The sequence below is a fragment of the Bos indicus genome, chromosome 2 (genome assembly GCF_029378745.1).
Source record: "Bos indicus isolate NIAB-ARS_2022 breed Sahiwal x Tharparkar chromosome 2, NIAB-ARS_B.indTharparkar_mat_pri_1.0, whole genome shotgun sequence".
Taxonomy (NCBI): domain Eukaryota; kingdom Metazoa; phylum Chordata; class Mammalia; order Artiodactyla; family Bovidae; genus Bos; species Bos indicus.
In genome coordinates this window covers 134,148,947-134,176,826 of record NC_091761.1, presented here as the reverse complement: position 1 = coordinate 134,176,826, position 27,880 = coordinate 134,148,947, and the positions used below count along the sequence as shown (strand labels likewise).

The 27,880-nt window shown below is 55.7% G+C and overlaps 1 protein-coding gene across 2 annotated transcripts in view; it reads left to right on the top strand.

The window, feature by feature from the left end:
- The window catches only part of IGSF21 (immunoglobin superfamily member 21), a 281,725-nt gene that overhangs the window by 168,836 nt on the left and 85,009 nt on the right, over positions 1–27,880 (top strand). For both annotated transcript variants that reach the window (XM_070777976.1, XM_070777967.1), the window contains exon 3: positions 20,884–21,005. In XM_070777976.1, coding sequence (XP_070634077.1) covers positions 20,884–21,005 — 122 coding nt within the window. The remainder of the gene's footprint in view (positions 1–20,883; positions 21,006–27,880) is intronic.

The window sequence follows — 27,880 nt, the reverse complement described above, 5'->3', positions numbered from 1 at the left end:
ACGTCAGCCCCTCCCTGGTGGCATGTCACGGGTGGCATGCTTGGGGAGGACTTCCTGAAGGAGGAAGAGCAGTGTCAACAAGTTCACGGGGGAGAGTTGATTACGGGCTCATCTCAGCCAAGCAGCGGTCTGAGCAGAAGGTCCTCTCTCAGCTGGAAGCTTCCCCAAGTCCAGAGGCTGCCCCTCTCCATGTGAAGCTGTCTCCCCATCAGACGGGGAGGTCTGTTAGGGTTGGAGCTGTGTTTCCACCATTGGACTGGCAGTTCCCCAACACTAGGGAGTCCCTGGGCTTCCCCAGTGGCTCAGCAGTAAAGAATCTGCCTGCAATGCAGGAGCCACGGGAGAGTCAGGTTTGATCCCTGGGTCGGGAAGATCCTCTGGAGGAGGGCATGGCAACCCACCCCAGTATTCTTGCCTAGAGACTCTCATGGACAGAGGAGCCTGGCGGGATGCAGTCCCCAGGCTGCTGGGGTCGCAAAGAGTCAGACATGACTGAGCAACTTAGCACGCTTGCAGGGAGTACTTGGCTGCCATCAGACCAGCAGCTCCAGGAAAGCGGGTGCTGAAACACCCCCAGTCGGAGGACATACCCCTCTACCACCCTAGCATCAAGGAGAGGCCTTCCTTTCTCTCCACTGATAGCCCCAGGCTTTCACTGCCCTGTACGGCAGCTTTGGGGAAGAGCAGAGGCTTCCAAGAAGGCAAAGATAGCCACGGACTTAGCAACTCATCTGTGCGTGACCTCTGGCAAGTCCTCTCCCCTTTCTGGGGCCCAGCTCCCCTCAACATACACCAAGAGGCTGTCCAGCCCTTCAGAAACATGCTTCTGACGCTCTGAACTACCTCCGCGCTCCTTCCAGGGGGAAGCTCCTCCCTTGAGCATCTCCGTGGCCCCCCTGCAGGCTGTTCAAGGACTCTGCTCCTAAGCTGAGCCAGATGATGTCTCTGCATCGGGGCTGCCTGCTGGCAGCTTCATCTCCCACCTCTTTGAGCCTGGAGCATTCCTGGTGGCTGAATTACCAGCCCTGTGGGGAGACAAAATTAAGAGACTCCGCACCCTCTCCGTCCCCTCACCCCCGATTCCCAGGGAAGTGGCTCTTTGAAGACCTCAGTTCAAACAAGAGAGATAATTAGGAGGCATCTGTCCTGCCGGCTTGGTGTCTCGCAGTTATCTTTTCTCCAGCCCCAGATATTCTAGGAAGAATGGACAGAGGACTGGGGGAGCCACCCTGGATGACCCACTCTCCTTCACCTCTCTCTGGGGCAGCTGGGTGCAAGAGGGCGCCTTTTGGAGCATAAGTCAGATCGAGACGCGTGAGCACACAGCTGGCTCTAGGCGGGTGGTCTACAGGCCCAGCCCCTCTTTCCCGTGGCCCCCCCACAGGCTGCTCGGTGCCCACCACTGACTAGAGGCCAGGTTTCTGACCATAACCGTGGAGATGACAGCGTCAGCCACCCTAGAAACAGACCAGGCTCCCTGACAACGGGCTTCCTGCCGTCCAGGTGGTCCCCACCAGGAGAGGAGAGATCTCAGGCTCCTTCACATCAGTGTCTCTCAGAGATTTCAACAGGAAAAAAAGCAGCCCGAAGCGGTGCCATTGAAGCTGTCATTCTCTGCTCACTCGTGGGCCACATGTGTTATTTGCTGCTCTGGTAGCATTTCTGCAAATTACACATCACTCTCCCACCAAAGCTGCACCTTTGACCTGGCCGTGCAGGTAATTTCCAGGCCTCACTTAGCAGGCCAGTGGGCTGTGGAGGAAAGCAGGAATGGAATACACCTTGGACAGCAGGCCCAAGAGGAGGAAAAATGTGGGGAAAAGAGCTCTGAACAGCCCAGCTGAGCTTGGAGAGACGGCTCCTCTGCCTCACCTCAGAGTAAGTAAGGGACAGAGGATGGGCTTCCAGGGACTTTTCACCAAGCATCGTCGAACAGTTGCTTGCACACTTCTCACGACGGGGAGCTCACCACTCACTGGAGGCACGGCATTTCATCTCTGAGTTTCTCAGACAGTGTAAAGTGCTAATTTGACACAGATGGGATCTGTCACCCTATAACCTCAATCTGACCCGTGGGTGACAGATAGGGTGACCAGCTTATCCCCATTTACCCAGGACTTTGCTAGCTTTAGCTCTGTAAGTCCCGCAGCCAAGGCCTCCACTAAGGAAGCCCAGCTTGTGGTTTTCTTGCCACTCTGGAGGCGCAAAAACCAGAGGTTCTGCACCCTGATGAGCCTCTCCATCCCAAGCAAATCTGGACAGTTGCCGCGTTACATAGAAAAAGCCTCTGTCCACTTTCATGCTCCACTGGATCACCTTCTGGAGGCTCAAAGGCAGTCACGGTGCCCCCGGGCACCGTGGGAGATCGGGGTGACCACCCAGGGATGACAGTGGCTGGTCCGGTCTCTAGAAGGAGCAGGATGGAGGAGGGACCGGGCTCAGTCCTTGGCTCAGGCCACCTGTACTGCTTCTCAGCTGGGTGGCCGCGGCCTCTCTGGGTTACAGGAAGATTGCTGTCTCACGACTCATGGATGTGGAGAGGTTTCAAGGAGATCAGGTCTGGGAAACTCCAAGACCACTATTGCCCCTGGCCGGCCCATCACTCGGTGGGTCGCTGCAGGGAAGGAGGGCTTCTTGAGAAGCTGGTGGGTTGAGGCCGACGGGTGCACTAAAACGCTCCCAGTGAGAAGTGGCTGGGGTTACAAGCGGCTTCCAAGCCTGGCTCTGCCACTCCCTGACCATGTGACCTTGGGCCAGTCGATTCACCTCTCGTGGCCTTGGTGTTTTCATCTATAAAGTAGGAAGAGTAAGACCCAAACTTCACAAGGTAGTTGGGAGGATTTGGGGCGAAGACACATGTAAGGCCTTAGCACAATGCCTGGGGAGCTCGCGGGCACAGTCTTATCTCCGCTGCGGTCGTCACTGCCGTGTGTCATTTGCTGCACTGACGCTGTTCACCCGCTGCCTAGATGGCCGCGACAGTCCCGTCTTGCGTTTTCTGGCTTTGAAATGAGTGATTTGGAGGAAATTGGATCTCTGGCGGATTAAGCACGTCCCCTAGTTTCTTGCCAGGCTGCCCAGAAGTGGTGGGGGAGAGGGGACTTCCGCAGCCTTTCCCGGCCTCGCCCACTGAACAAAAGAGGCATTGTAATTCAGGGCTGCGCAAGGTCTGAAAATCCTTTAGAATTTCTTCATCTGGCCTTTAGAAATGCATTAAAACTGCTCTGATGACAGGGATATGTGAAAGGAAATGGATCGGGGGCCTAGCGTCTGTCTACCTCACGTCCTGATGGGAACTGCTGTCCTCCCCACAAGACTAGGGAGCCTCCGGCCAGGTCTTCCTGCCCCCGTGGGCCCTGCAATCCCTTCTCCATCAGCAGCCACAGGGATCTTTAAAACAGGTAAATCAAGTCAGAGAATTCCCCTGCTTAAGACCCTGCAACGTCTCTCCTTTGCAGCCAGAATACGATTCAGCCTCCTGCGACCAACCAGCCTTTAAGCCCTCGTGTGGTCTGGCTGCAGGTGGGTCTCTCAGCTGAGCCCACAACTCTCCGCCTTGCTAACTCCACCTCTGCCACATCAGCCGCCTTGCTCTTCTCTCCCAGCACAAGCTCATCCCATCTCGGGGCCTCTACAGTGGCTCTGACGTCTTCCTCCTGGAAAACGCTTTTCCAAGCTGGTGCTTTACCACTTGGGGTTTGCGTGTGGGGGTGTTTTGTTTTGTTCTTCATTGTTTTTGGAGTACAGCTGACTTGCAATGCCGTGTGAGTTTCAGGTGATCGCAAAGCGAATCGCTTGTACATATATCCACCCTTTGTAGAGCCTTTTCCCACACAGGCCATGACAGAGTACTCCGTAGAGTTCCCTGCGCTTTACCGCCCTCATTGCTTACTCACTCAGTTTTGTGTATGACTCTGTGACTCCAGGGACTGTAGCCCACCAGGCTCCTCTGTCCGTGGGATTTCCCAGGCAAGAATGCTGGAGTGAGTTGCCATTCCCTTCTCCAGGGGGTCTTTCCGACCCAGCCATTAAACCCACGTCTCCCGCATTGGCAGGCGGATTCTTTACCATCTGAGCCACCAGGGAAGCCCGTGCTCTGCAGTGGCTGCTTGTTGGTTATCTATTTTATATGGAGTGGTGTGTATACAGCCATCCCAACCTTTCAATGTCTCCCTCCCTGCCTCTTATACCCTGATAACCATGAACTTGTCTCCCACATCTGTGACTCCATTTCTGTTTTGCAAATAAGTTCATTTGTAGCATATTTTTAGATTCTACACATAATCGGTACCATATGATATCAACATATCATATTACATCGACATTTGTCTTTCTCTGGCTTACTTCACTCACTATGAAAATCTCTGGGCTCGTCTTCATCTGAGTTTTAGAGAAGGCTCCTCTGGCCTTTTATTGAATCCCCAGACCCCTCTCCAGCCGCTCACACTCTGGTTTGTTTGCTTCATGGCAATGATCACTTGAAATTGTCTCTCTCTTTTGACTTTCTATTTATTTGCAATCCCTCTTGGTACAATGCACGCTCCCTGAGAGCGGGGCCCATGTCTGCCATAAAGGTGATTGGCACGGAGTAGTAACTATTGGCAGCATCATCGTTTCATTTTTGCCATAACCCTGGGAAGGTGGCAGTGGCACCTGGACTTTGTAAATGAGAGTCTGAGGCTCACGGAGCCAGTGAAGGGCCTCAGTCGCTCAGTGGTCCCACGGGACTGGACCCAGGATCGTCTGACCCCAAAGCTCACTGTTCCCTTTTTTCCTTCTTGTAATCACCCTGCCAGTGAAATCCTCACTCTCTAGGGACAAAAAAATAACAAAACACAGATCTATAATGAAAAGCAAATGGAATTTTTTTTCCTGTTGTAATAACACCAAACGTTCGTTCAAAGCCAGGTAAAGATTTTTTTTTTAATATACTGGGTGATTTTTATTGAACAGTTTCCTTGTAATAGGAAACCAACACCAACCTCTTCCATTCTGTCTCCCTCAGAGGAAATAAGCCAGCCACTCCTCCCCCACTGACCCAGCAGAGAGTGACTCCAGCTGCCCGGGGCATCCTTCCGGGCCCGGTCAGGAAGCGGGGGCTGAGTCCTCACTCCTGGGCATGGTTGAAATGGGCCTGGCCTGGGAGTTTGCATATAGCTCTTCTCGTTCGTCTGCTGCTGTGTGTCTTGGGGCAAGTCGCCCAACCTCTCTGTTAAAAACACCTACCAGGCCCATTTCAGAGACGATGGCGGGCTCAAGTGGAAAAAAAAAAAGAATTGTCAGCATAAGGCCCTGCAGTTGTGAGCTGTTCGCTGGCATCTGTGTATCTTGTCACTGCTCTGGGGATACACAGTGTTGAACAAACGGTCCCAGCCCTGCCCTTCTGTAGCTTGTAACCTGGGACTCCCGCCTGGGTGCGTACCACGGAGCTCCATGAAGGCTGTCATCGTGCTGTCTTTCTCACACTATAGCCCCAGTGCTCAGCGCAAACCTTGCCTTTTAGTTCAGGCTCAATAAACAAACATGCACAGGTGTGCTGTGGGGCAGGGCAAAAGAGGAGCAGCTAGGAAAAGCTTTTGAGCTGAATAATCAAGAGGAAGCCAGAGAGACTTCCCTGGCGGTCCAGTGGCTAAGACTCCACGATTCTATTGCAGAGGGTGCAGGTTTGATCAGGGAACTGAGTCCGCATGCCACGCAGTGCTGCCAAAAATAGAATGAGCCAGAGTCAGACAGGCAGACGGATAGGAGGGACTTATATTCCAGACCAGCAGTTGGCTACTTATGGTCCAAAGGCCATATCTAGCTCACCGTCTTGTTTTTACAAACAAAGTTTTATTGGAACACGGCCATGTCCATTAATTTGTTAACAGATTACCTCTGACCGCTTTTACAGTCTAACAGCAGGGCTCCGCTATAACAGCTGAGGCTGTAGCGCCTGCAGATTCTAAAATATTTACTACCAGGGAAAGTTTGCTGAGTCTTGATTAAGACGCATGAATCAGGGCTTCCCTGGCGTCTTGGTGGTAAAGAATCTGCGTGCCAGTGCAGGAGACACAGGTTCCATCCCTGGACCGGGAAGATCCCACCTGCCACAGGACAACTAAGCCCAAGGGCCACAACGGCTGAGCCGACACCCTGGACCCTGTGCTCTGCAACAAAAGAAGGCACCGCCACGAGAAGGCCACGCACCGCACCGAGAGCCCAGGCCCCGCTTGCTGCAACTCGAGGAAAGCCCGCGCAGCAGTGAAGACCTGACACCACCAAAAATAGATCAACAAACTAAAAAGTGTTAAAGAGCACAAAGGAATCCGACCCAGAGAACCCCTGCTTGCTGGGAAAGAGGATTGGCTACGTAGTTTGTTTGGCCCAGTGCAAAATGAAAATATAGGGTCCTTCCTTTGCAAATGATTACAGATTCCAAGATGGCAACAGCAGAGCATTAAACCAAGTGTGAGATCTTCTCAGAACAGAGCTCCATGCCACCGCGTGGACGGCAGACCACGGACGCCTCTCTCATGCTCTTTCTTGGAGGACCGTCCTGGGAGCAGAGTTATGCGGAGAAATTATGGCCCAGGGCTCCATGCTGGGGCTCAGGGTCTCCAAGCCCCAGGTTTCCCAGGAGCTCCTGCTCCACAGGGCATGAGGGGGAAGGACTGGCTTCCTCTCTCAGCTCCTCTGCACCCCCATTTCATGGAGCCTGGCAGTGATGAAGAGGCAGAGATGGGCTCGGCTCGCCCTCCCCTGCCAGGTGCCTCCTGGTGATCAGACATGAAGCAGCGGTGGGGAGAAACATGACGGCTTAATGGGAGCCTCTCTGATACTGGTTCCCACACACGCGTCTGAACAGTCTGATGGGGTAGTGGGGGGTGGGGTATGGGACCCCTCTTTACGCAGCTATGGGATAGCCAGACAAAGAACAGGATCTAGTGGAAACTTGCCGAGCTGGGTAGCCACTCAAGTTCAGCTCCCTGGAGAACACTCCATGGGACGTCTTAGTCCACACCCCCCAGACCCACTCTCAGCTTCTCCATCTGCTGTGCCTGAAGGCCAACCCAGACCGCTAGCACCGATGGGTGTTCTTGCCCACTGGTTAATGGGAGGCACCTGCAGGAGATGGGGGCGGGCTGGCAGGTGGACGTGAGGACAAGGTCTTCATCCCCCAGCTCTTCCCTCCTATGTCCCTCTACCTAAACTCTTGTCGGGTAGCCTTTCCCCTCATCTGCCACTCTCTTAGGGGCAAGTAAAACCCCCACCCCTTTGCCCCTTTCCCTCTGCCATTAAATAGCCAGCAGCTCTCACTGGCCCCTGGCCCAGGTGCCAGGCATGCCTCACTGGGATCCCTCTGCTCATATCTTTGTAAATAACCCTGAAGCTTCCTCATTTATGCTCTTTGCATGTTTCCTGCCAGACCCCACCTGATACAACCTCTTGCCCTGCATGCCCAAATGTGACTCCAACCCAAAGCTCTCACAGCGCGATGGAGGTGGCCCTGGCGGGTGGAGGCTGGCATGGCGTCCTCCTTGACAACAGGAGGAGCACACTGCCATGGTTATTGCTGCCTACAGATCACACCAAAATGCAGCATCTTAAAGCAACGGCTATGTTATCTTATCACACAACTGTGTGGGTCTGGAATTCAAGCGTGGCTTGGTTGGGCAATTCCAGTGCTTTAAATGGCATCAGCAGGGGTTACTGGTGTCGTGTTTGGTTTGGCGGTTGGTCTAGTCTGCAGGAGTCAAGGCAGCTTTACTCTCGTGTAGGCAAGGCTGGGCTTGTAGGTCCCTCTCCCCGCGATGCGGTCTCTCTATCGCCATGGCCAAAGACAGGAAGTGGGTGCCTCCAGCCTGCTAAGGTTTGGATATGGAAACTGGTATACTTTTAGACATTGCACTGATCAAAGCAGTCACAGAATGTGCCCGGCTCAGATGGAGAGAGCACAGATCCCCCGTCTCTCAACGAGGGAATGTCAAAGAGTGTGGCCCCATCCTTAATCCTCTACATGACAGTCATCTTTCCAACAACTGGTATCACCTTCTCTGTTTGCTTAACGCTGGGCTCATAGAACCATTGTCCGGGGCCAAATTCACCCTGAAGATTGCTCTAGCTTGCTATACACCGGGGGTTTTGTTTTTTAATTAAATGACTTTGGACCTCCATAACCTCATCTCATCACTGGGCACACCACTTTTCCCTGTCTGCCAGACGCTCAAACTCAGGTTTCCGCCTGAATCCTGGGGCCTATAACTCTGTGCTCCTAGATTAGCAGGCTCAGGGGACAAGTTTATTCTGACGGGCTCATGCCCTGGGACACAGATACACCCAGATAAGCTGGGCTCTTCTATAACTCAGCTCTCCCAGCCTTATTTCTAGGAGGGAATGCTGGTTCAACAGACACTGAGACCTTATCTGTTAAGACTCCCGAGATGAAGCCAGCATGGTGTTGGAAAGAGCGCTGCCCGGGGGGAACAGGAGCCAGTGTTCGTGTCTCTGCGCTGCCGGTGTGACCTTGAGGAGATCACCTAGCCCCCGCCCCCCCGGGTTGCTGCTTCAGCATCTTGCAGGACAAAGGAGAGGGCACAGCATCTCCCCGAGTTTGCAGCCCAGCTCTGCCGCTTATCTTGGACAGGTCACTCCATCACTCTGGCCTCAGTTGCCGCCTCTGAAAACTGGGGACACAAAGAGCATCCCACGGAGCTGTTGTGAGGATAAAACACAACCTGCGGGGCGCCTGTTTCCTAGCAGGCACTCCGGACATGCTTGCCTGCCTGGAGCCATCAGAGCCCAAGGTCTGAGCTGGGATCACGCACCTCCGTGTCTAGCGCGACGTCTGACATGTAGTAGGCACTCGGAAAACACTTGCTGATATGAACTGACTCTTGGCAAACGAAGCAGTAGCGAGAGAAACAGAAACACTCACCCATTAAAAAACCCGTGTATCAGCGTGTTCTTGGCAGCCGTACGCATAGTAGAGCCCAATCAGAAACTACCCAGGTGTCTATTAACAAAAGAACAATTGAACAAAGCAGTCTCGTCTTCCGATAAAATGCTACTCAGTGATGAAAAGGGATTGCCTGTAGGCACATCAAACACGGGTGGATCCCAAAAATATGATGCTGGGAGAAAAAAGCCTTCTCTAAGAACTACCTGCTGTGTGATTGCTCTTATAAGACATTCTAGTTACGTGTTAGTCACTCAGTTGGGTCCGACTCTTTGTGACCCCACCAGCCTCCTCCGTCCGTGGGATTCTCCAGGCAAGGATACTGGAGTGGGTTGCCATTGCCTTCTCTAGGACATCTTCCCAACCCAGGGATCCAACCTGGGTCTCCTGCACTGCAGACAGATTCTTTACCATCTGAACCACCAGGGAAGCCCTATATGACATTCTAGAACAGTCAAAAAATGATGTGAGGAAAATCAAAATAATTGTTGCCTCTGGGGGCAAGAATTGGCTAAACAGGAGCAGAGGAATTTTCTGGAGTGATGGTGGCGTCCTACATCGTGAAAGAGGTTTGGGTTACACAGGTGGGTGCATTTGCCAAAACCCATTGAGTAATGCCATCTGGGTTTGTGCATTTCACTGTATGTAAATTTTACCAAAAGAGAATTGGGAATAAGTGTACCTCTAGTGATATGCAGGCTGCAAAAGCAAAATGTGGAGGTATCAGAAAGCACCAGGTAAAACTCAGATGGATGGGTGGGTAAAGGGAGAGAAATACACGGTAAAGCAAGCTTGGTTAAGTTCACTGTAGATGTTGGGCAGTAGGAATACTGATGTTTGCTTTAAAATTCTTTGCGCTTTTCTGTATGTTTGAAAATGTTCAAGCCAAATGATAGGGAATAAAATATGATGCCATAGGACCAGGTCAGGGCAGTGGCGGGGGGCGACGAGGGCAAGGCCACGCAGCCTTGACAGACATTAAAACTGGTGTTCAGGAAAGTGGAAGTCGGCTGTGAAGACACAGTAGAAAAAGGATTGAATTCCCCGAGCTGAGTCTGGACGGTGGGCACGTCAGCAAACCCGATGACCTCTCTGTGACTCTGTGTCCCCATCTGCAAAATGCAGACAGCTCTGCCCACAGGGGTGTTGCCGGGTGTAAACGAGAAGCCAGAAGCAGTGAACAAACAGGGCTTCACAAGGAGCTGGCAGGAAGCAGCCTGATTCTCTCCAAGCAAGCCTGACCCCACCTCCTCATTGGGATCTCAGCCTAAATATGAAGTTAAGCTCCAAACACAGGTTTCCTCTGGCTGCCTAATTTGCTGTGCCGCCACCTTCTTCTGGAGGAGGAAATGGCAACCCACTCCATTTCCTTGTCCTTGCGTGGAGAATCCCACGGACAGAGCAGTCCAATGGGGTGCAGTCCAATGGGGTGCAGCCCATGGGGTCGCCCAGAGTCAGACACGCGTGAGCACAGACAGCAGCAACCGCCTCCTCTGTCCAGCAGTTTTCCTTGTCTGTTGGACACTTGCCCCCGTCTGGTGCGTTTTTTCCATCTTCCTTACCTTGGTTTCTTATCTGCCTCCTCCCACTAGCATCAGTCTCCAGGAGAAGAGGGAGTTGGACTTGTTCATGACTTCACCTTAAACGGTCTCTGGCGCGTAGTAGGGACGCAGTGATTCTTTGTTTAAGTAAGGAAGGAGTGAGCAGGGTTGGGTAGGCTTTAGTCTCACCCCTCAGATCGCGGAATTCTGCCACCCAGAGTTTGCCCGTTGCTAATACCACCTCCATGAAATAGCAGGAAGTGAGTTTAGAGACGGCCATCTCTGCCCCCATTTAACAGATGAGGAAACTGAGGTTCAGGGAGAGAAGGCAAACATCCCAGCGTCCGCTGTCACTTAGGGGCTGAGCAGAGAGGGGGCTCTCGCCCTTGCTGTTTCTCTCCAGCAGGCTTCTGGGGCTGACCAGGGCGGCCGCAGACAGACCAACAGACAGACAGGCTCCGCCGAGCCAGGCCGCCGGGGATGCTGTGTGTGCTGGTGCACCCCGCCCCCCGGGTGGCAGGCGGGCGGGCTGGCGCAGGCGGCTGATGGGTCGTGTCTGCCAGTCCGCCAGGGCCCAGCCACGCCGACACAGGCCAGTCACCCGCAGCGCCTGCCGGGTGTGGACGGCCAGCAGCCTGGCATGGGAGGTCCCTGCCCACACCGGCAGCCCCTTCCGACTGCTCCAGCACTGTCCCCATGGTGACCCTTGCTGGTCGCGCGCTGTCCACACAGATGTGCTCGCTGGCCGGCAGCTCGGGGGCAGCTTGGGGGCCGGGCGCTGAGTGGGGCGCTGCGGGACGCTGGCAGGATGTCGTCCAGAGGGGACTGCACGCAGATACACGGATCCCGGGTCAAAGGTGGGACAGCCGTGCCTCCACCCCCACCCCCTGCCCGAGCAGCTCGTGGGATCCCAAATCAACCGCAGCCCTGAAAAGGGGGCTGGAAAAACGATCTTCCCTCTGTTCCAGAGGCCTCTCCCCAGCCCAGACCCGCCTGGCCCAGCTGGGCTGCCCACACATAGTCAGCAGGACTGTTCTGACCCTGGTGAAGCTGTCACTCCCCTGCTTGAAGTCTCAGGGGCTCCCCACCTTCCTGCAACAAAATTATGGCCATAATAGTATCTACTAAAGAATATTTACCATGCTAAGCATTTTACAACGAAGGCAGAAGGAGAAGGGGCGGCAGAGGATGAGACGGTTCGACACCGTCACTGACTCAGTGGACATGAGTTTGAGGAAGCTCTGGGAGGCAGCGAAGGCCTCTGGGACGGGCTTTCAGGAAAACGAAAACGTTCAGACCTTGCTCCCACCTGGCCAGGGCATGCTGCTGTGCACAGATGTGCGAGTCCCTAGCATCTATCCAGACCCGTCCTGGCCCCACCGTTTTTTGCCCGCCGGCCCCCGCAGCGAGGGGTTTTAGGGTGACGTAGGAGACAGTAAGGGAGGACTCGGCGCCCCGTGTCTGGTGGGGTTTGGGGCCTTTGGTGCTTGGGTCCTGACTGTGGTTTTGCATTTGACTGGTTGAGCCGGGGGTGGGTGATGGCAAAGAGACAGCGCTGGCGGGATGGCGTTTCCTAGCCTGGCATTTCTCACGCACGTGCTCCCCTCACACTTGGCGGGATGGTGTTTCCTAGCCTGGCATTTCTCACGCACGTGCTCCCCTCACACCCACCCCAGCTGACGTCCCCTGTCCCCGGCCTGGAGCAGGGAACAGGGAGTATAAACCGGGCTTCCGTCGTGGGTGAGGCGGCATTCGTGCACGCAGAGGGGCACACACACTGTGAGCCCACAACCCGACACACAATCCTGAGCGTGCACACACAGTCTTGCTGACACACCCCCGAGCCCTCACGCTCACCCCCAGGCATCTAGAACCACACGAGACAGTCTCACCAGTGCCGTGCTTTACACACACGTGTGCATCCTTCCACGCAACCCAGAAGCATGTAGATCCATCCACTCGCCCTTGCTGGTACACGTCCGTCCCCACAGCCCCGAATACAGGCTTTCTCACTTGCACTGGTGCTCACTCACAGGAGCTGGCCTCCAGCAGCCCTGGGCACCCCTTGCGCCCACACCCGTTGCACACACACCTCCTCACACTTGCATAGGCTCCTGTCCACGTGCGTGAGGCCCACAGAGCCAGCTGCCGCCCCCCCTGCCTGCCATTCTCAGCTGCCTCCGGCCCGGGCCCGCCCCGCACCTCATCCCCGAGCTGCTGTCTGCCTTTGCACGGTAACCAGATGAGACAAGGCAATTTATGACACCAGCTGTCTCTGTCAAAACCGGATCTCCCACACGCACGAGGGGAAGCCAATTACCCCGAGCCCAGCCCTGCCAGAAGCCAGGGCTTGCAGGGAGATAGAGTGGGGGTGGGACCCGGCCACCCGGAGGGGCGTGGTGGGCGGCACCTGCTTTCCCTGGGAATCCGGCACCCTCCTCCTCCAGGCCCCGGGGGAGTCTGTCCTCTCCTCTCTGTGGCTGCCCCCTGCCCCCGCTCCCAGGGCAATGCAAGAGCAGACTCAGGGCAGAGAGCAGGTGGGCAGGGAGTCAAGAGGAAGAGTGGTCCAGGGTCACCATGGCAACAGGGAAGGCAGGAACCCTGTGGCCCTCCCGCTACACAGCGAGCCGCAGGGAGGCCGCGTCGCTGTCCCCTCTTGCTCTCCACTTCTGCTCTCCCTGCTCCTCTCTGAGCAGGTGCCCGCACCCAGCTCACATTTCCCTCTGCCTAGAATCCCCACTCCCTTCCTTGTCCCACCCCAACCCTTCACCCAACTCTACCACTAGCTGGGCCACTTCCTCTCTGGACCTCAGACTCGGACCCAGGTTCAAGTCCTCACTCCTCCACTGACAGCCTGGGCAGCCTGGACGAGCAGCAGCCCTTCACTGCCTTTAGTTTCTGCATCTGTACAAGAGATTTTGTTTCTATAGAAATATTGACCGAGAGCCCCCTCTGTCAGCAACTGTGCTCTGGGCGGGGGAGATACAACGCTGAACGAAATGAAGTCTCAGCCCTCCTGGGCTTCAGATTTTGCTGGAGGAGCTGGAAGACACCCACTGCAGACAGTTAAGTGAGATGATTCTTCACCGGCTCATAAGCTGCGTCCGCAGCAGCTGTCCCAGAATCAAGCATAGCTCTCGAAAAGAACTCAGTCAGTAAGCGAATGCCTGAACGCACAGCCGGCTTGGCCCCAGTACTGAGGCTGACTTGATCTCAGCCTTTCTCCAGCAGTGTCTGATCTGGCATCACCTTTGCGGTCCTCAGAGGGCACTTTCTCCGCATAATTTCTGAGTGGTTGGATGGAGACATGTCTGAGTAGACTTCAGAACACTCTTCTGTTGCTGACTCATTGATTCACTCCACAAATGTACGTTAAGGGCAGACCATGTGCCAAAACCCATGCTAGGCACTCGAGGTTGAGTGGGGTGGAGAGGAGACTTCCAGGTGCCAATCGCATGGCAGAAGTTTCTAGATGTGCTCTTCACGTTTTACAAGATGCTTTCACATATAGGCATTTCACAGGTTCTTTTTAAGGCATTTTTAACAACTCAGTCGTTCGGTCATGTACAACTCTTTCTAAACCCATGGCCTGTAGCCTGCCAGGCTCCTCTGTCCATACAATTATCCAGGCAAGAATACTGTAGTGGGTTGCCATTCCCTTCTCCAGGGGATCTTCCCGACCCAGGGATTAAACCCAGGTCTCCTGCATCTCAGGCAGATGCTTTACCGGCTGAGCCACCAGGGAAGCCTGGGTCTGATGAACTTCTTACAGATAAGGAAATTGAGGCTCCAAGACTATGGGTGACTTGCTTGAGAGCCCAGAGCCAGCAGTGACAGCCCCCACGGGGGAGCTGAGCCTCCTCATGCTTGGCCCAGAGTTCTGGCCACCATTCATCACTTTCAGCGTCCCTCTCCCTCAACGACAAGCCTCTAGGGCAGCCGTGGCTCCTGCCCGTTCTAACAGCCTGGGAGCCGCCTGGAACCTGCTGGTGCTGGGATTTGAACCTGAGCCGGCCTGACTCCCGAGCCCAGACGCCATCGCTCTTCCATGTCTAATCAGTTCATTAAAGCCCTCCTTGCAAACGCTCCCTCTCACTGCCCAGCCACAGAGACCTCAGCTGCACCATTTCCAGGAGAGCAAATTCCTTCCCGGCTGGAGAGGAGTTGGGATAATGTAGGCAGGCGATTTAAACAGCTGCGGTAAAATACACCAGTGGTTTTCACTCTCCGCCACCATTACACTTTCCAGCCGCGGCGGGATTGGCCCATAAGTGGGATATCAAGTTTATTACAGCTATTTCCAACCTGTAATTGGTTTTGCGGAACACAAAGAGGAGGAGGTTCGGGGTAGGGGGAGGCGATTCCCCCAACTCCTTTTTCTTTTTTCTTTTCTGGATGATGGCACCCAGGGACATTGGGAGGAGGCTAGAGTTGGAGACTTATTTGTTTTTCAAATGGAAAACCCCCGTCAGCCCCGCAGGCTCTCTCGCTGCTGGCTGGATTCAGTCCGTTTGCCACACTTTGGTGGCTGCACTTGCAAAATCAGCTCAGCCCGGCTGAAGCCAGATGTACTGGTCGGGGGGCAGTAGGGGCCCTGAGGCGGGGTCAGGCAGCCTTGGGACCCGGGGGCGGCTGCGGAACCTCGGCTGAGTGGGCAGGGCATGTGGAGGTGCGGCCTCCGGGGCCAGCTGTTCCAGAATCAGAGCATCTGGGCATTCAGAGTAGAAACGGCCCTCAGAGCTCACCCTGCCCCACGTCTCTTCACTGAGCATTTCGGGAAACTGAGGCCTGGAAAGAGGAGAGATGCAGAGCGATTTAGAACCCAGGTCTCCGTTCGCTGTAGCTGATCATTCAGGGAACCAATACTAGCCGGGGTTCTTGGTCTTTCCAGATCAATAGAAATTGACTACAGGACAGACAAGAGACTCAGGCAAGGCTCCCCTGGGCCCCTGCTGCATCGGGAGGGAGAGAGAGCAAGTCACAGGGGGAGGGGGTGCTGGCGAGAACGGATCCCTCAGGTGGGCTGAGGGCAGGGGTGTGTCCAGAGGGCTGGCTTGGGTGCCCCCCCGTGGCTTGAGTGCACGGGGGCATGGGGAGTTCCCTGTCTTCGCTCCCGGCACCTGATCTTTGCTCCCAGTTCTTTAGAAGGGGCAGTTGGTTTGGGGGGTTTTTTTGGTCTTTTGTATCATTTGGTCCAGAATTTGCTCCCGCTGCAGCATCCACGCAGTCATGTCTAGTCCCACAGACTTTCTTAGTATTTTTGAGAAGTTTGTCCAGGTGGAAGCATGGCAGCAAAGGGTCCCGGGTCCCAGCCTGTCTCAGGATGGCCCCCGAGAGACAGCGCGTCAGGGGCACGCGGGTTCTCTCTGGGGCATCACCACACGGATGGTCCCGCCACCTTCCCCGTGGGGCCTGGTCCTACCAGGAAGCCCCATCCGACCCAGGCGTGGCTGCAGCAGGCTGTCCTGAGGCCAGTCTGTGCTGTCAAGCAGCAGGGGTGGCTTCTCGGTTCCTCGTGGGGTCCCCAGGGCCTGGCACGTGGTGCGGATTCAACTCGGTTCAGTTGCTCAGTCGTGTCTGACTCTCTGCGACCCCATGGACTGCAGCACGCCAGGCCTCCCAGTCCATCACCAACTCCCGGAGGCTGCTCAAACTCATGTCCATTGAGTTGGTGACGCGATCCAATCATCTCACCCTCTGTCGTCCCCTTTTCTTCCCGCCTTCAATCTTTCCCAGCATCAGCTCATTCGTGTAGCAAATACTTACTAAGTACCATGTGCCCAGCTCTGGGGGGCAGAGCGTGAACAGGGTAGATAGAGACCCTGCCCTCACAGAGTATATGTTCTAGAAGTAGCTCACATTCAAAGCCTGTTTATTGACTCAGTGAAAATCTGTTGAATGAATGGCTGAACACACAAGCCCGTCTCCCTCTGGAGGAAGGAAACCCCACACGTCTTCAACTCTCCAACAGCACCTTGTCTGCCCCTGCCAGCCTTGCCATCCTCTATCCTGACTTCCTGGCCCCACCTGCCCTGGGCTCTGGGAGACTGTCTTGGAGTCTCTGCGACCAGCCTGCCACCCCGGTCCTTGCTCGGAGCCTCCTCAAGCTCTCTCTCTGGGCTGATGCAATCATACGACAGTTCAGCAAGTTTCCGGGCCTCTGTGCTCTCTCCCTGCAAGCATGGACCCCTGCCTTCCATCCTCGGTGCCCACGTTGGCTTCCGGCTCCTTCCACCTGTCCCCCTCCCCAGGGCTGGACCCTTTCTTTCATTGACTGATTTTCTGCATCCTCTGGCTTTTCAGCAAGCGATATTCTGCTCTTTAGCCCTGAAGAGGGAAAAGGGACACAGAAAAAGTGGTGACTCAGAAAAGTGTTAGTGTTCATAACAGTTGGTATCTCCACTGACCACACACCAGGCGATCTGTCCCAGCCTTGTCTCGTTTAATCTTTCCAAGAAGATAAGTCGGGTTATCCCCATTTTACAGATGCGGGAACTGAGACTTAGGTGCTATAGCTTGATCAAAAGTACCAAGTAGTAACCGAAAACCAAGGATTCGACTGGTGTGGAGGAAGTCAGTCTAGCTTCTTGCTCAAGCCTCCCATAGGAGGGACAAGCAGCCTGAGACTAAGTGCTCCCAGAAGAGGGCCCACCTCCTCCAGGAAGACTCCTGCGATTGCCCCTTCCTCCAAAGAAAGCCTCAGCTCCTCCGTGGGCCTCAGATGACACTTGTCTAATGCTTGTTGCTATAGCCGCGGTCTCCCTGGCTCTGGCCTCTCACTTGGCCGTGGGCTGTGCTATCTCCCATGATACACAGAGTCTGAGAGTGAATTTCGAGTCCGTTACTTTCCTTTACCCTCCCTGAGGCTGAGGAAGACTGGCGAGGCGGTGGCAGGGAGCTGGGACAGCAGATCCCTTGGGTAGAAGGAGTGAGTGCTTGTCTCAGGCTGCCAGTGTAACCACAGCGGCCAGACACAGCCCCAGAGAAAAAGATGTAAATAGAAGGAAAAGAAAGCTAGGTGCGTCCTTGAAACTCCCTGTCCCACAGCCTGAAACAGCAATTTATGACTCAAATAATTCTTCGGTGTTTTATCTGGGGTGTGTGGGTACATGTGAGTGTATGTGGGGTGTGGGTGTATTTTCCCAGCAATAAAAACCTCAGTCCCGGAGAATAAATTTGAGGAGACAGTTTTACTGACAGATTTTTTTTACCCTCCTTTGTATAATAAAAAAAAAATGGAGTGAAATTTGAGATTGGGACGACAGGGCTGCCACATTTTAGGAGGAGATAAAAAAAGCAGCGCCTGAAGAGAGGTGAGGCTGCAAGTCAAATGGGCGGGATGCCTTCCACTCTCACGGCTGTAGCAGAAAGTTCCTCACACCTCCGCTGGCTTCTGGCATTTTCCCTCCTAACGAGGCAGCCGCTGAGGGTAAAGAGAAGGGCAGGGAGGCGTTTAGTTCATTCACAGCCCTTGGCAGCCTAGTGGGTGGCGTGTAAACCCTGATCTGGGAGTCAGCACTCCGCCAAGAGCTCGGTGTGGGACCTCGGCTGCATCACCTTGCCTCTCCAAGCCTCAGTTTCCTCATCTGCAAAATGGGGAGGTTATGGTCCATTCTGCTATATGAAAAGGGAGGGACTTCAAGCAGACTTCCCAACCTTGGATCAGATAATTCTTTGTGGGTGGCGGGGGGAGGTTGTCCTGTGCCTTGTAGGAGGGTTACAGCTTCCCTGCCCCTGAGTTGTGACAACCAAGCCTGGCTCCTGACATCGCCAGATGTCCCTGCGAGGAGGCAGTAAAATCGTCTCCCAGTTCAGGGCTCTGGTTTAAAGGCACTTTGCTCCTCTCCCTCCGCCGTCTTGATTCCCCATTTGGGAAGCTGGTGAGAGGCGAGGGGAGAGACCAGGGATGGGACAGCCTGGCTCCTGATGGCCCTGTGTGCTGCCTGCCAGTCGCTCAGCCCTGTCTGACTCCTCGAGACCCCATGCGCCGCAGCCCGCCAGGCTCCTCTGTCCATGGGATTCTCCAGGCAGGAAGACTGAAGTGGGTTGCCGTGCCCTCCTCCAGGGGATCTTCCCGACCCAGGGACCGAACCTGCGTCTCTATGTCTCCTGCATCGGCGGGCGGGGTCTTTACCACTAGCGCCACCGGGGAAGCCCTGCACCGCAAGCGCCGTCAAAAAAGCGTGAAGCCCCCGGGGAGGAAGCAAGTGAAGTGTATGCGCTGCGGATGAGCCTGCAGGAGACACAGAGGTGTGAGCTCGGAGAAGCCTTGGAGTGGCAAGTCACTGCTGACCCCTCTCGGGGTCCCGGAGCTTGCGAAGGTGTTGCCGTCACTCTGAACCCCGCCAGCCAGGGCTCCCTGGAGACCCCAGCACTGCAAAAGGACTCCTACTCTCACAAACTTGCAGTTTCAGGAGGGTGATCCATACTGGCATTGCCTGTGCCTGGTACACAGCTGGCACTTGATAAATGCTGGCTGGACTGAACTGAATCTCTGTTCTCTGAAGTGTTAGCTGCTCAGTCATGTCTGATTCTTTGCAACCCCATGGGCTGTAGCCCACCAGGCTCCTCTGTCCACGGTGGTTCTCCAGGCAAGAATACTGGAGTGGGTTGCCACGCCCTCCCCCAGGGGATCTTCCCCACTCAGGGATCGAACCAGGTCTCCTGCATTACAGGCAGATTCTTTACTGTCTGAGCTACAGGGAAGCCCCCAAACCAGCAGCAAAACCACCTTGGCCAGACAGATGTGGTCCAAATCAGCTGGGATCCAGACGTGCCCAGGGTGGCCCAGCTGTGCCGAGGCCGGTCCTCCCAGGGAGGTGGAGGACCCAGTGCTGCCTTGGCTAGGCTGGGCGGCAGCTTTCAGCATCTCCCGCATCCCTGAAGCCCCTTGGAGAAACCCCATCCCTGGCCGCCACCCTCCCAGCCCCCTCTCCTGCCTCCAGCACACAGAGCCGCAGGGAGTTAATTCCACTTCTCCAGGACCAGGCATGAGGCCTCCCCGTCGCAGGCTGTTAGCACGGAGCCCAGCTGAGTGGTGAGAGGCTGCAAGCTCCTGGCCTATAATAGAGTTGCTGAGACAAGCGGAAAACTGCAGCCGGGTAAACAGATAAATAATTGAAACAGTGACAACACGTACCTTGCTGCTTTGTGGAGTAACACTTTCATTAGCGGGGAGCAGCCCGGCCCTGGGGGTGCGGGCAGGCGGGCGGTGGGATCAGGGCACGCTGGGGTCCAGCTTTTAATCAGCTGTGAGCAGCTGGGCACCGAGCAGCCTCTGTCTTCCAGCGGGAGCTTTATTGCCACCTCCCGGGAGCCCCTGCCTTCTGCGGCCTCCGTGTCCCTGTGTGAAATGGGGACCTCGTGCCCTCCCTCCTCGCCTGTGCCGAGGGCAGCCGGAGGCAGGCAAGCCCCCCACCGTGTCGTCTTCTCTGCATCCCCCGTGTCAGTCAACTGGGTTCCTCCCAGGCTCCCCCGGGTTCCTTGGTCTCCAGACAAGTCCCTTCAATCAGAAGGAGCTTGTAAACAGAACCTGAAGCTCTGTGCCTCCTCGGCCCTCAGGAGAGCTGAGTTCTTTTGCCTACCAGGCCCTCCCTAACGAAGTCCTCATTTCACTGACTTCACTTACTCTCCGCCCCAGGTACTCTGAATAGGCTCCTTTCACTGAGCACGCGAAGTTCTTTCCCACCCCAGGGCCTTTGCTGCTGCTGCCCTTTCTGGCTCGAGAGCCCTCCCTGCGGGTACCAGGCTGACTCCTACTCTTGCTTCAGAAGACAACTGAGACTTTGCTTCCTTCAGGAAGCCCTCCAGGGTTACTCTGTCTGCAGGCTGGGTGCTGCCCCGCCTCTGGACTCCCTTGCTATTCTGGCCCTCCCCGTTGTAGAATTTATCAGAAATTGTTGCCGCTTAGCATTTTGAAATCATACGAGATCTCAGCCCAGGGGGACTGCTCCCCGATCCCAGTTCCTCTCCTCTCTTCCTGTTCAGCCTGTTCCACCTTTTCCTCTCTCTTTGGGCAAGGATGGCTTTGGGCCAAACACATTTACAGTCTCTGCCCCAGGCGGGGCAGCGCCCCAAGCTTTGGTCATCATCTTGGCAAGGCCGATCGGTGGGATCACCAAAGTGGCCTCACCTGGTGCCCTGGGACGAGCCCGAGAGAAGGGTGGCCCTGCTCCTGCTGAACTGTCGGGCCTCAGGGGGGGCCTTGAGTTCAGAGCCTCAGCCTGTACATCGTCAAGTGGGGACGGAAGACCCGGGAGGGTAAGAGTGACGCTCACGACACCTGCCCCAGAGAGTCCTCCCGGGCTGCCTGCCTCTCCGCAGCGTCTCGGGAGCCCAGCCTCCGCCTCAGGAAAGGCGGTGCTGGCTGAGCGCTCACCCCGGCTCCTCTGTGCTGCGTTGCAGGTGACGGACGGCGGCACCATCAAGCAGAAGATCTTCACCTTCGACGCCATGTTCTCCACCAACTTCTCCCACATGGAGAGCTACCGCCGGCGCGAGGACTTGGTGTACCAGTCCACGGTCAGGTGAGGGCGCGGCCGCGGGGCGGGGGGCCGCCTCGCCAGCCTTCTCACGCCCACCCGCAGCGCCCGCGGGCTCGGGAGCGGTGTCTCGGGAGGACCCTCCATGGGCTTGGAAGGCAGAGCTGGGGCTCGCTGCAGGAGAGGGGCCCCTTCCCGAGGGGTCATCCCCTGGAGGAGGGTGAAGGGCAGGGGTCAGGGGGCCGCTCGGCCGCAGGGAGTGGACCCTGCACGTTGGCCTCCCGGGCACTCCTCCAACAGTCCCGCAAGGTGGGGTTTTCCAAACCCCGTTTCCAGGTGAAGACCCTGAGGTCCAGAGAGGGTGAGCAAATAACCAAAGGCCACACAGCCAGGAATGCCAGAGACAGGAGGTGAACCGGCTGCGCCGGGTTCAGATGCCCGTGGAGCACGTTCTGTGGTTTCCCACGGGCTTCAAACTTGGGAGGGAAACAGACCCTGAACAACCAGACCCGAGGTCCAAAGCAGCACCAGGATGGGGAAGGAAGAGCCCTTGCGGGTGGAGATACTTAGTATTTCTGCACCTGCCCCCTTTGCTAGAAGACTTTAAGGTAGCGGATCCCAGTCCAGGCCCTGCCGCGTTCCCATCTCTCCCTAAAAAGCCCCATTCCTATTTTGGCGCTCTGATACTTTATATTTGCTGGGTCCCACTCCCTTTGATCACCTGGTAAACTCCTTGTCCGCCTTCAGAACCCAAGCGAGCAGGTCCTCGGGTGTGACACCTCCTTTAGACAGTCCCTCACCCCAGGAGAGCTGACCTTCCCCAAAGTCAACGGCCGCGGCTCCTCCAGTACACCCCCCACCACCAGAGGGGGTCTCACTGCGATAGTGAAGAGACGCTTCGGCACTGGGCGTGCACAGTTTTACACACACAAGTGTGCATGCTTTCTCACACTGCATAGCCAAATGCTTTGCCTGGTTGCTGTTCGGTCACTTAAGTTGTGTCCAACTCTTGGCAACCCCATGGACGGCAGCACGCCAGGCTTCCCTGTCCTTCGCTGTCTCCCAGGGCTCACTCAGAGTCATGTCCGTTGAGTCGGCTCTGCCTGGTGGCCAGGCAGGAAGTGGCAGTCTGCTCCCAAGCTAGAGGACAGCTTGCCCTGTCAGGCCTGGCAGGAGACGCTGCCTGCGGACTCGCATGCTGCAAGCTGACTTGCTCTATGCTTCGTGGGGAACCTACCACATTCCTGCTTAGTGTCTTATTCCTGACCCACCAGGAGGATAAGGCCCCACTCTCCTTACCCAGGTTTTTCAGAAGGAAAACGCGGTCTCCCCACCACCTTGTATCCTCAGCTCTCAGCACGAGGCTCGACACACAGCAGGTGTACAATAAAATGTGCAAATTGAGCGGACAACCCTAGCACCCTCCTTGGCCCTTTGGGCCTCAGTTTCCCCACGGGTAAAATTAGAAAATGGGACAAGAAGATTGCCAAGGGCAGAGCCAGTCTGCAGAGAGAATCTGGCCTGTGGGCCTTCCATGCCCGCTTAGGTAAGAGCCGAAGGTGCGTGTGCTCCCCTGGAGGACCCTTCTGGGTGCTTCCTTTGGGATTCGTGTCAGGAGCTCAGACTGAGCATTTATTGGGTGAATCTGGTGAGAATGTGGACTCCAGAAAGATGTACAAGCCGCCACACAGACGCCTTCATCTATCTATTTATGATTTCTCCTGCACCCACCTCCAAAAAGAATTTGGGTTATCTCTGAGCACACCCAAGACAAGCAGGCTGGGCTTCCCAGGTGGCGCTCGTGGTAAAGAACCCACCTGTCGATGCAGGAGATGTAAGAGACATGGGCTCAATCCCTGGATTGGGAAGGGATCCTAAAGCATGGCAACACTCTCCAGTATTCTTTCCTGGAGAATTCCTTGGACAGAGGAGCCCAGTGGGGTACAGTCCATGGGGTTGTAAAGAGTCGGACACGACTGAAGCAACTTGGCACACATACACGCAAGACAAGCAGGTTACCATCAGAATGCAAAGAAAAAGGTGAAAACTCATTTTGGAGAAGAAAACATTCTGGGCGGCACAAGTGATCGCACCAGTGAACGTCTGGATCACCCCAGGCTTCCCAGAAAGCGTCCCCACCCGCCCCACCCCGCCTGGTGCCCATGGCCTCTGAAAACAACAGCCCCTGCATCCCGTCACTGTCAGCCCCCCACCCACTCCTGACTTCCCTCGTGGCTCAGCAGCAAGAGCCCGCCTGCCGATGAAGCCGGTGCTGGAGACACCTGTTTGATCCCTGGGTTAGGAAGATCCTCTGGAGGAGGAAATGGCAACCCACTCCAGTATTCTTATCTGGGAAATTCCATAGACAGAGGAACCTGGCAGGCTACCCTCCATGGGGTCACAGAGCTGGACACATCTGAGCACACACACACACACACACACACACACACACCTGCTCCTGGAAGTGTGGGTTCCAGAGTAACTCCCTGCCTCTGGTTGCTGAGCCAGGAAGGAAACTCAGGGACTGTCCGAACATCCCGGATGCCCTCCATCTCACGCATCCAGATTGCAGCCCTGGCGTCCAAAGGCCTGGTTCAAACCCCAGCTCAGCTACTCCCTGCTGAGTTACCTTTGACCACAGGGACCTTGACCTCTCTCGGCCTTGGTGTCCTCACCTGTTAAAAGGGCTTAATATGGTTGGTGTTGACTTAAAAAGCACGCGCAGTGTGCGAGCTGCAAGTTAAGTCTTACTCGGGGCACCATGAGGGCTGCAGCTCTGGGAGACTGCGCCAAAGAGGAGGGGGAGGTGACTCTGGTGGAGGCGGTGTTCGTGCAATCAAGCACTTATCTCACTGAAGGTTTTCTGCTCGTCACGAGGGGCTGACGTCACCGTGAAGGGATTTAGTGCTTTTCCAGATATGAGGAGGTGCAAGGATTGGACTCATGAAATCAGTTCCTGAAAATATCTAAGTATTTAAAGATCTGTTCCACATCCTGGAACACGTGTGTGCTGTGTGCGTGTGAGCGTGCATGAACGTGCAAGTGCTCAGTTGCATCCGACTCCTTGCGACCCTGTGGACTGTATCCCACCAGGCTCCTCCGTCCACGGGATTCTCCAGGCAAGAATGCTAGAGTGGGTCGCCACTTCCTCCTCCAGCGGATCTTTCCAACGCAGGGATGGAACCCGCACCTCTGCGTCTCCTGCTCTGGCAGGCGGGTTCTTTACCACTGTGCCCTCTGGAGCACAAAGTGTCTCATTCCTGCTGTTCACCCTGAACTTCCCTGAAGGCGTGTCGAAGGTCAACAGCTGCAGCTGCACAGGATTCCGTCCCCACAGAGGCAGATGCCAAGTGCCCTTGGCAAGCGCCAAGTTGGCACTGACATTGCCTTAAACAGTCATCGTGGGGTTTTGGTGAGACTCAAGTCTGATGGCCTGAGTTCTAAACCCGGCTCCTCCAGCCCTTGCTGAAGTGTAATCTCTCGGGGTGGTAACTCTGTGCCCAAGTTTCCTGATCTCTGAAAGGGGACAACAGGAAGAAGCTCCCAGCAGCCCCGTGAGGCTCTCATGAGTTAGTAATCCCTGTAAGTGCAGCCCCAGCCCCAGAGCCGTGCATGTCTGCTGTTAGTGCCTAGAAAAAAGCCTCTGCCTCACCATTAAAAAAAAAAAAAAAAAGCTGCCACCTTTTTCTTAATCTCATAAAGCTCCTTATGCACACTCTTTCCCTTAATCATCACTAACAACACCTTGACCGCAGCAGGTATTGTTCTCATTATTATTTTCTATGGTCCTGAGTTTACAGATGAGGTTGAAATTCAGTTCGGGACTCACCCAAGGGTCCCCCACTGGAACAACATCAACTTGCTCAGACCCCAACCCGTGTCATCCTAGCCCTCCACCGTGCAGCCTTCCCTGTTTTACAAATGAGGAAACGGAGGCCCGGAGGGGAGGAGACTTGTCCAGGGTCACAGACACAGCGCAGTCATGGTCGGAGCTCACTTCTTCCCCAGGCTTCTCCCAGGACCTCAGGCACCAGGGGGGTCTCCCAGGCCGAGAGCAGCAGAGCAGGGGGCCACAGGGACGGGAAGGAAGGGGCAGACCCTCTCGGGTCTGATCTGATTGTGGCCTCGAGGCCACAGAGCAGCTGTGCTGGGAACCTGCTCCTCAACCTGCAGGGCTCATTCAGGCTGGCGAGGGGCAGGGGCTCCGCATTCACATATAAATGAAGATATTTGCAAATTAATGCGTCTCATCTAGAGAGAGTCCCAGCTGCACAGCTGTCTGGGCCGCTTCCTCTCCAGCAGGGAGAGCGGGGTCAGAGGAGGCTGAGAAGATGAACCAGAGTTGGCAGAGAGCAGTTCCTGGGCGGCCAAGGGAGCCCTAGGGACTCCCAGAGCTTCTCTTGCCACCGGTGGGGGGCCCCGAGGGGTGGGCGCTGGGTGGGGTGCCAGGGCTTCTGTCCCAGGTGGGGGTGCAGGTATAGGACCCCAGTTCATGATCTTTTGGGCAGGTCACCGCCCCTCCCAGGACCACCCCCCCACCGTAAGATTCCATGTATCACATGCCTTTCTAGTTCAGAGCCTCAGAGCCCAGAACTTCCAGCTTGGAATTGACAGCAATTTACCCCTTCAAAGAAAAGAAAGAAAGAAAGTGAAGTCACTCAGTTGTGTCCGACTCTTTGTGACCCCATGGACTGTAGCCTATCAGCCTCCTCCATCCATGGGATTCTCCAGGCAGGAATCCTGGAGTGGGTTGCCATTTCCTTCTCCAGGAGATCTTCCCAACGCAGGGATTGAACCTGGGTCTCCCGCATTGTAGGCAGACACTTAACCATCTGAGCCACCAGGGAAGTCCAAGGGATATTTAATTGAGCACTTCTAAGAGATGGCGTGATGCAAGATGCTGGGGATCCAGCGAGGAATGAGAAAGACTGGCCTTTACACTCATGGGGAAGACCGAGCGGAAACAAAAGAAGCAAGACGACTATAAACGTATCATGACAAGCTCTACAAAGTCTTGAGTCCAGTGACAATCCTGTGGTGGGGGAGCCGCTTGCAGGGTCAGGAGGAGTAAGGTGCTGGGGTGCCAGGCAGAGCCTCCCAGGATGGGCGCCCTGGGCTGAGACCTGTGGGCTGGGCAGGAGACGTCGGCAGTGGGACGAGACGGGTGTGCAGACATTGGAGCCCAAGTGCCGGGGCGTCTGGGGACAGCCTGGCCAATGACCGGCGGGCGGTGTTGGAAGCAGCACCACACTCTTGCACCTCAGGTGCGGCTATTCCGACACATCTTCCCCACTGTCCACGCATTCCCCAGCTGGACCAAGGCTCAGCTTCCCCCTGGAATAAGCTCCAAGAGGCATCCGTGTCACCTCCCTTCCCCCTCCATCCCCACTCTAGGTCCAGCCTCCCAAGTAAGCCACCGGCTCCCAATCAATTCCTTGATTCCAGTTCTGCCTCTCAGGGGCCACTAAGTGGGGACAGAGGATGTCGGCGACAGTCCCACCTGCTGGCCTCCTGCACGTCCATCCATCCTCCCCACCCGTCCTCCCAGGCCCGGCCTCAGGCCCCGTTCACGTGTCCCATCAGCCGGGCACAGGCGGACAGATGGGTGGCTTCCCCTACCGATGGGGAGATTGTGTGGGCAAAGCACGTTAATCCCTGCAGTGCGTGGCCATCCCCAGATGGCAGTCGTGACCTCCTTGGAGGTCCCAGTGAAGCACAGCAAGCCTTCCCTGCCCCTGCTCCCCGCTCCACAGGGCGCCCCCTCCATTTCCCGAAGCCCTCTGTGGTCCCTGTCCCATGCCATCAGCCCAGGGTGTCTCCAAGAACACTGAGCAGGCTTCACCAGCCCTCTTTTGTCCATGAGGGAAATCTAGACTCAAGGGGTCAAGAGTGTGCCCTTCCCATGCCTGGCCCACCTCCCTTTGCCAAGGCCCTACTCATCCTTCAGTTTCAGCTGAAATGCTGCTTCCTCCAGGAAGCCCTTCCTGACTGCTCAGGCTGGGGCATCTCCCCGGTGTCTTTCCACCCTCAGCCCACCCCCCACCTCCCTGCCCTGACACTGGGTATTCAAAGTGCCTCCCGCACTTGACTGGAAGTCCCATGAGGACAGGGATTGGGGGTGATGTTTTCACTGCTGTCTCTCCAGCCCCCAGCCCAGCATCCCCTGAACAATTTGTAGATAATTGCGGAGTGGATGAGTTAGTGGTGGAAGGCAGGGTGGATGTCTTCCACTAATGCTCTCCCTGCTGTGGAATAAACTTAGGAAGATGGAATTCAGGCTTCCGCACCTTTCCCCAACATGGGCATCATTTATTTATCACAAAGGAATCGAGCGATTGCTGCATGTCAGGGATGGTGCTGGGGATAAGATGGTGAACGAGACATAATCAGATCTGCTCTGGTGAGCCTTGCAATTCAGGGGGTGAGAAGAGACAGATGGTAAAAATGTGTTTGAAAGAATAAGGAAAATTATCTACAGTTGGTGATGACTGCATGAAGGCAATAAGGGAAGGTGATGGAGAGGATGAGAGTCAGGGAATACGTGAGGGGGAGCGTGATACAGGGTCTCTCACGGGAGACGACACCTGAGCCGGGATCTGTAGGGTAAAAGGGAGCCAGACAGGTGGGGTGGAGGTCGGGAGGGCATCTCAGGTCAAAGCCATGGCAAGTGCAAAGGTCCTGAGGCGAGAAAGAGCTTGGCGAGCTGCCAGAGGACCAGCGTGGCCAGAGTTCAGGAGCACGGAGACACATTGGCCTTTCTTCTCTGCGTCCTGGAAGCCAGGGGAGGTTAGGGCCCCATGTGGTGTGTGTCGTGTGACGCTCACCCTGGTTGCCAGGCGGAGGGTGAGTTGGAGGTCCCAGGAGAGGAAGACAGTGCAGTCACTTCTTAAGTCTCAGGACTGAAATTCCAAATCTGAGCT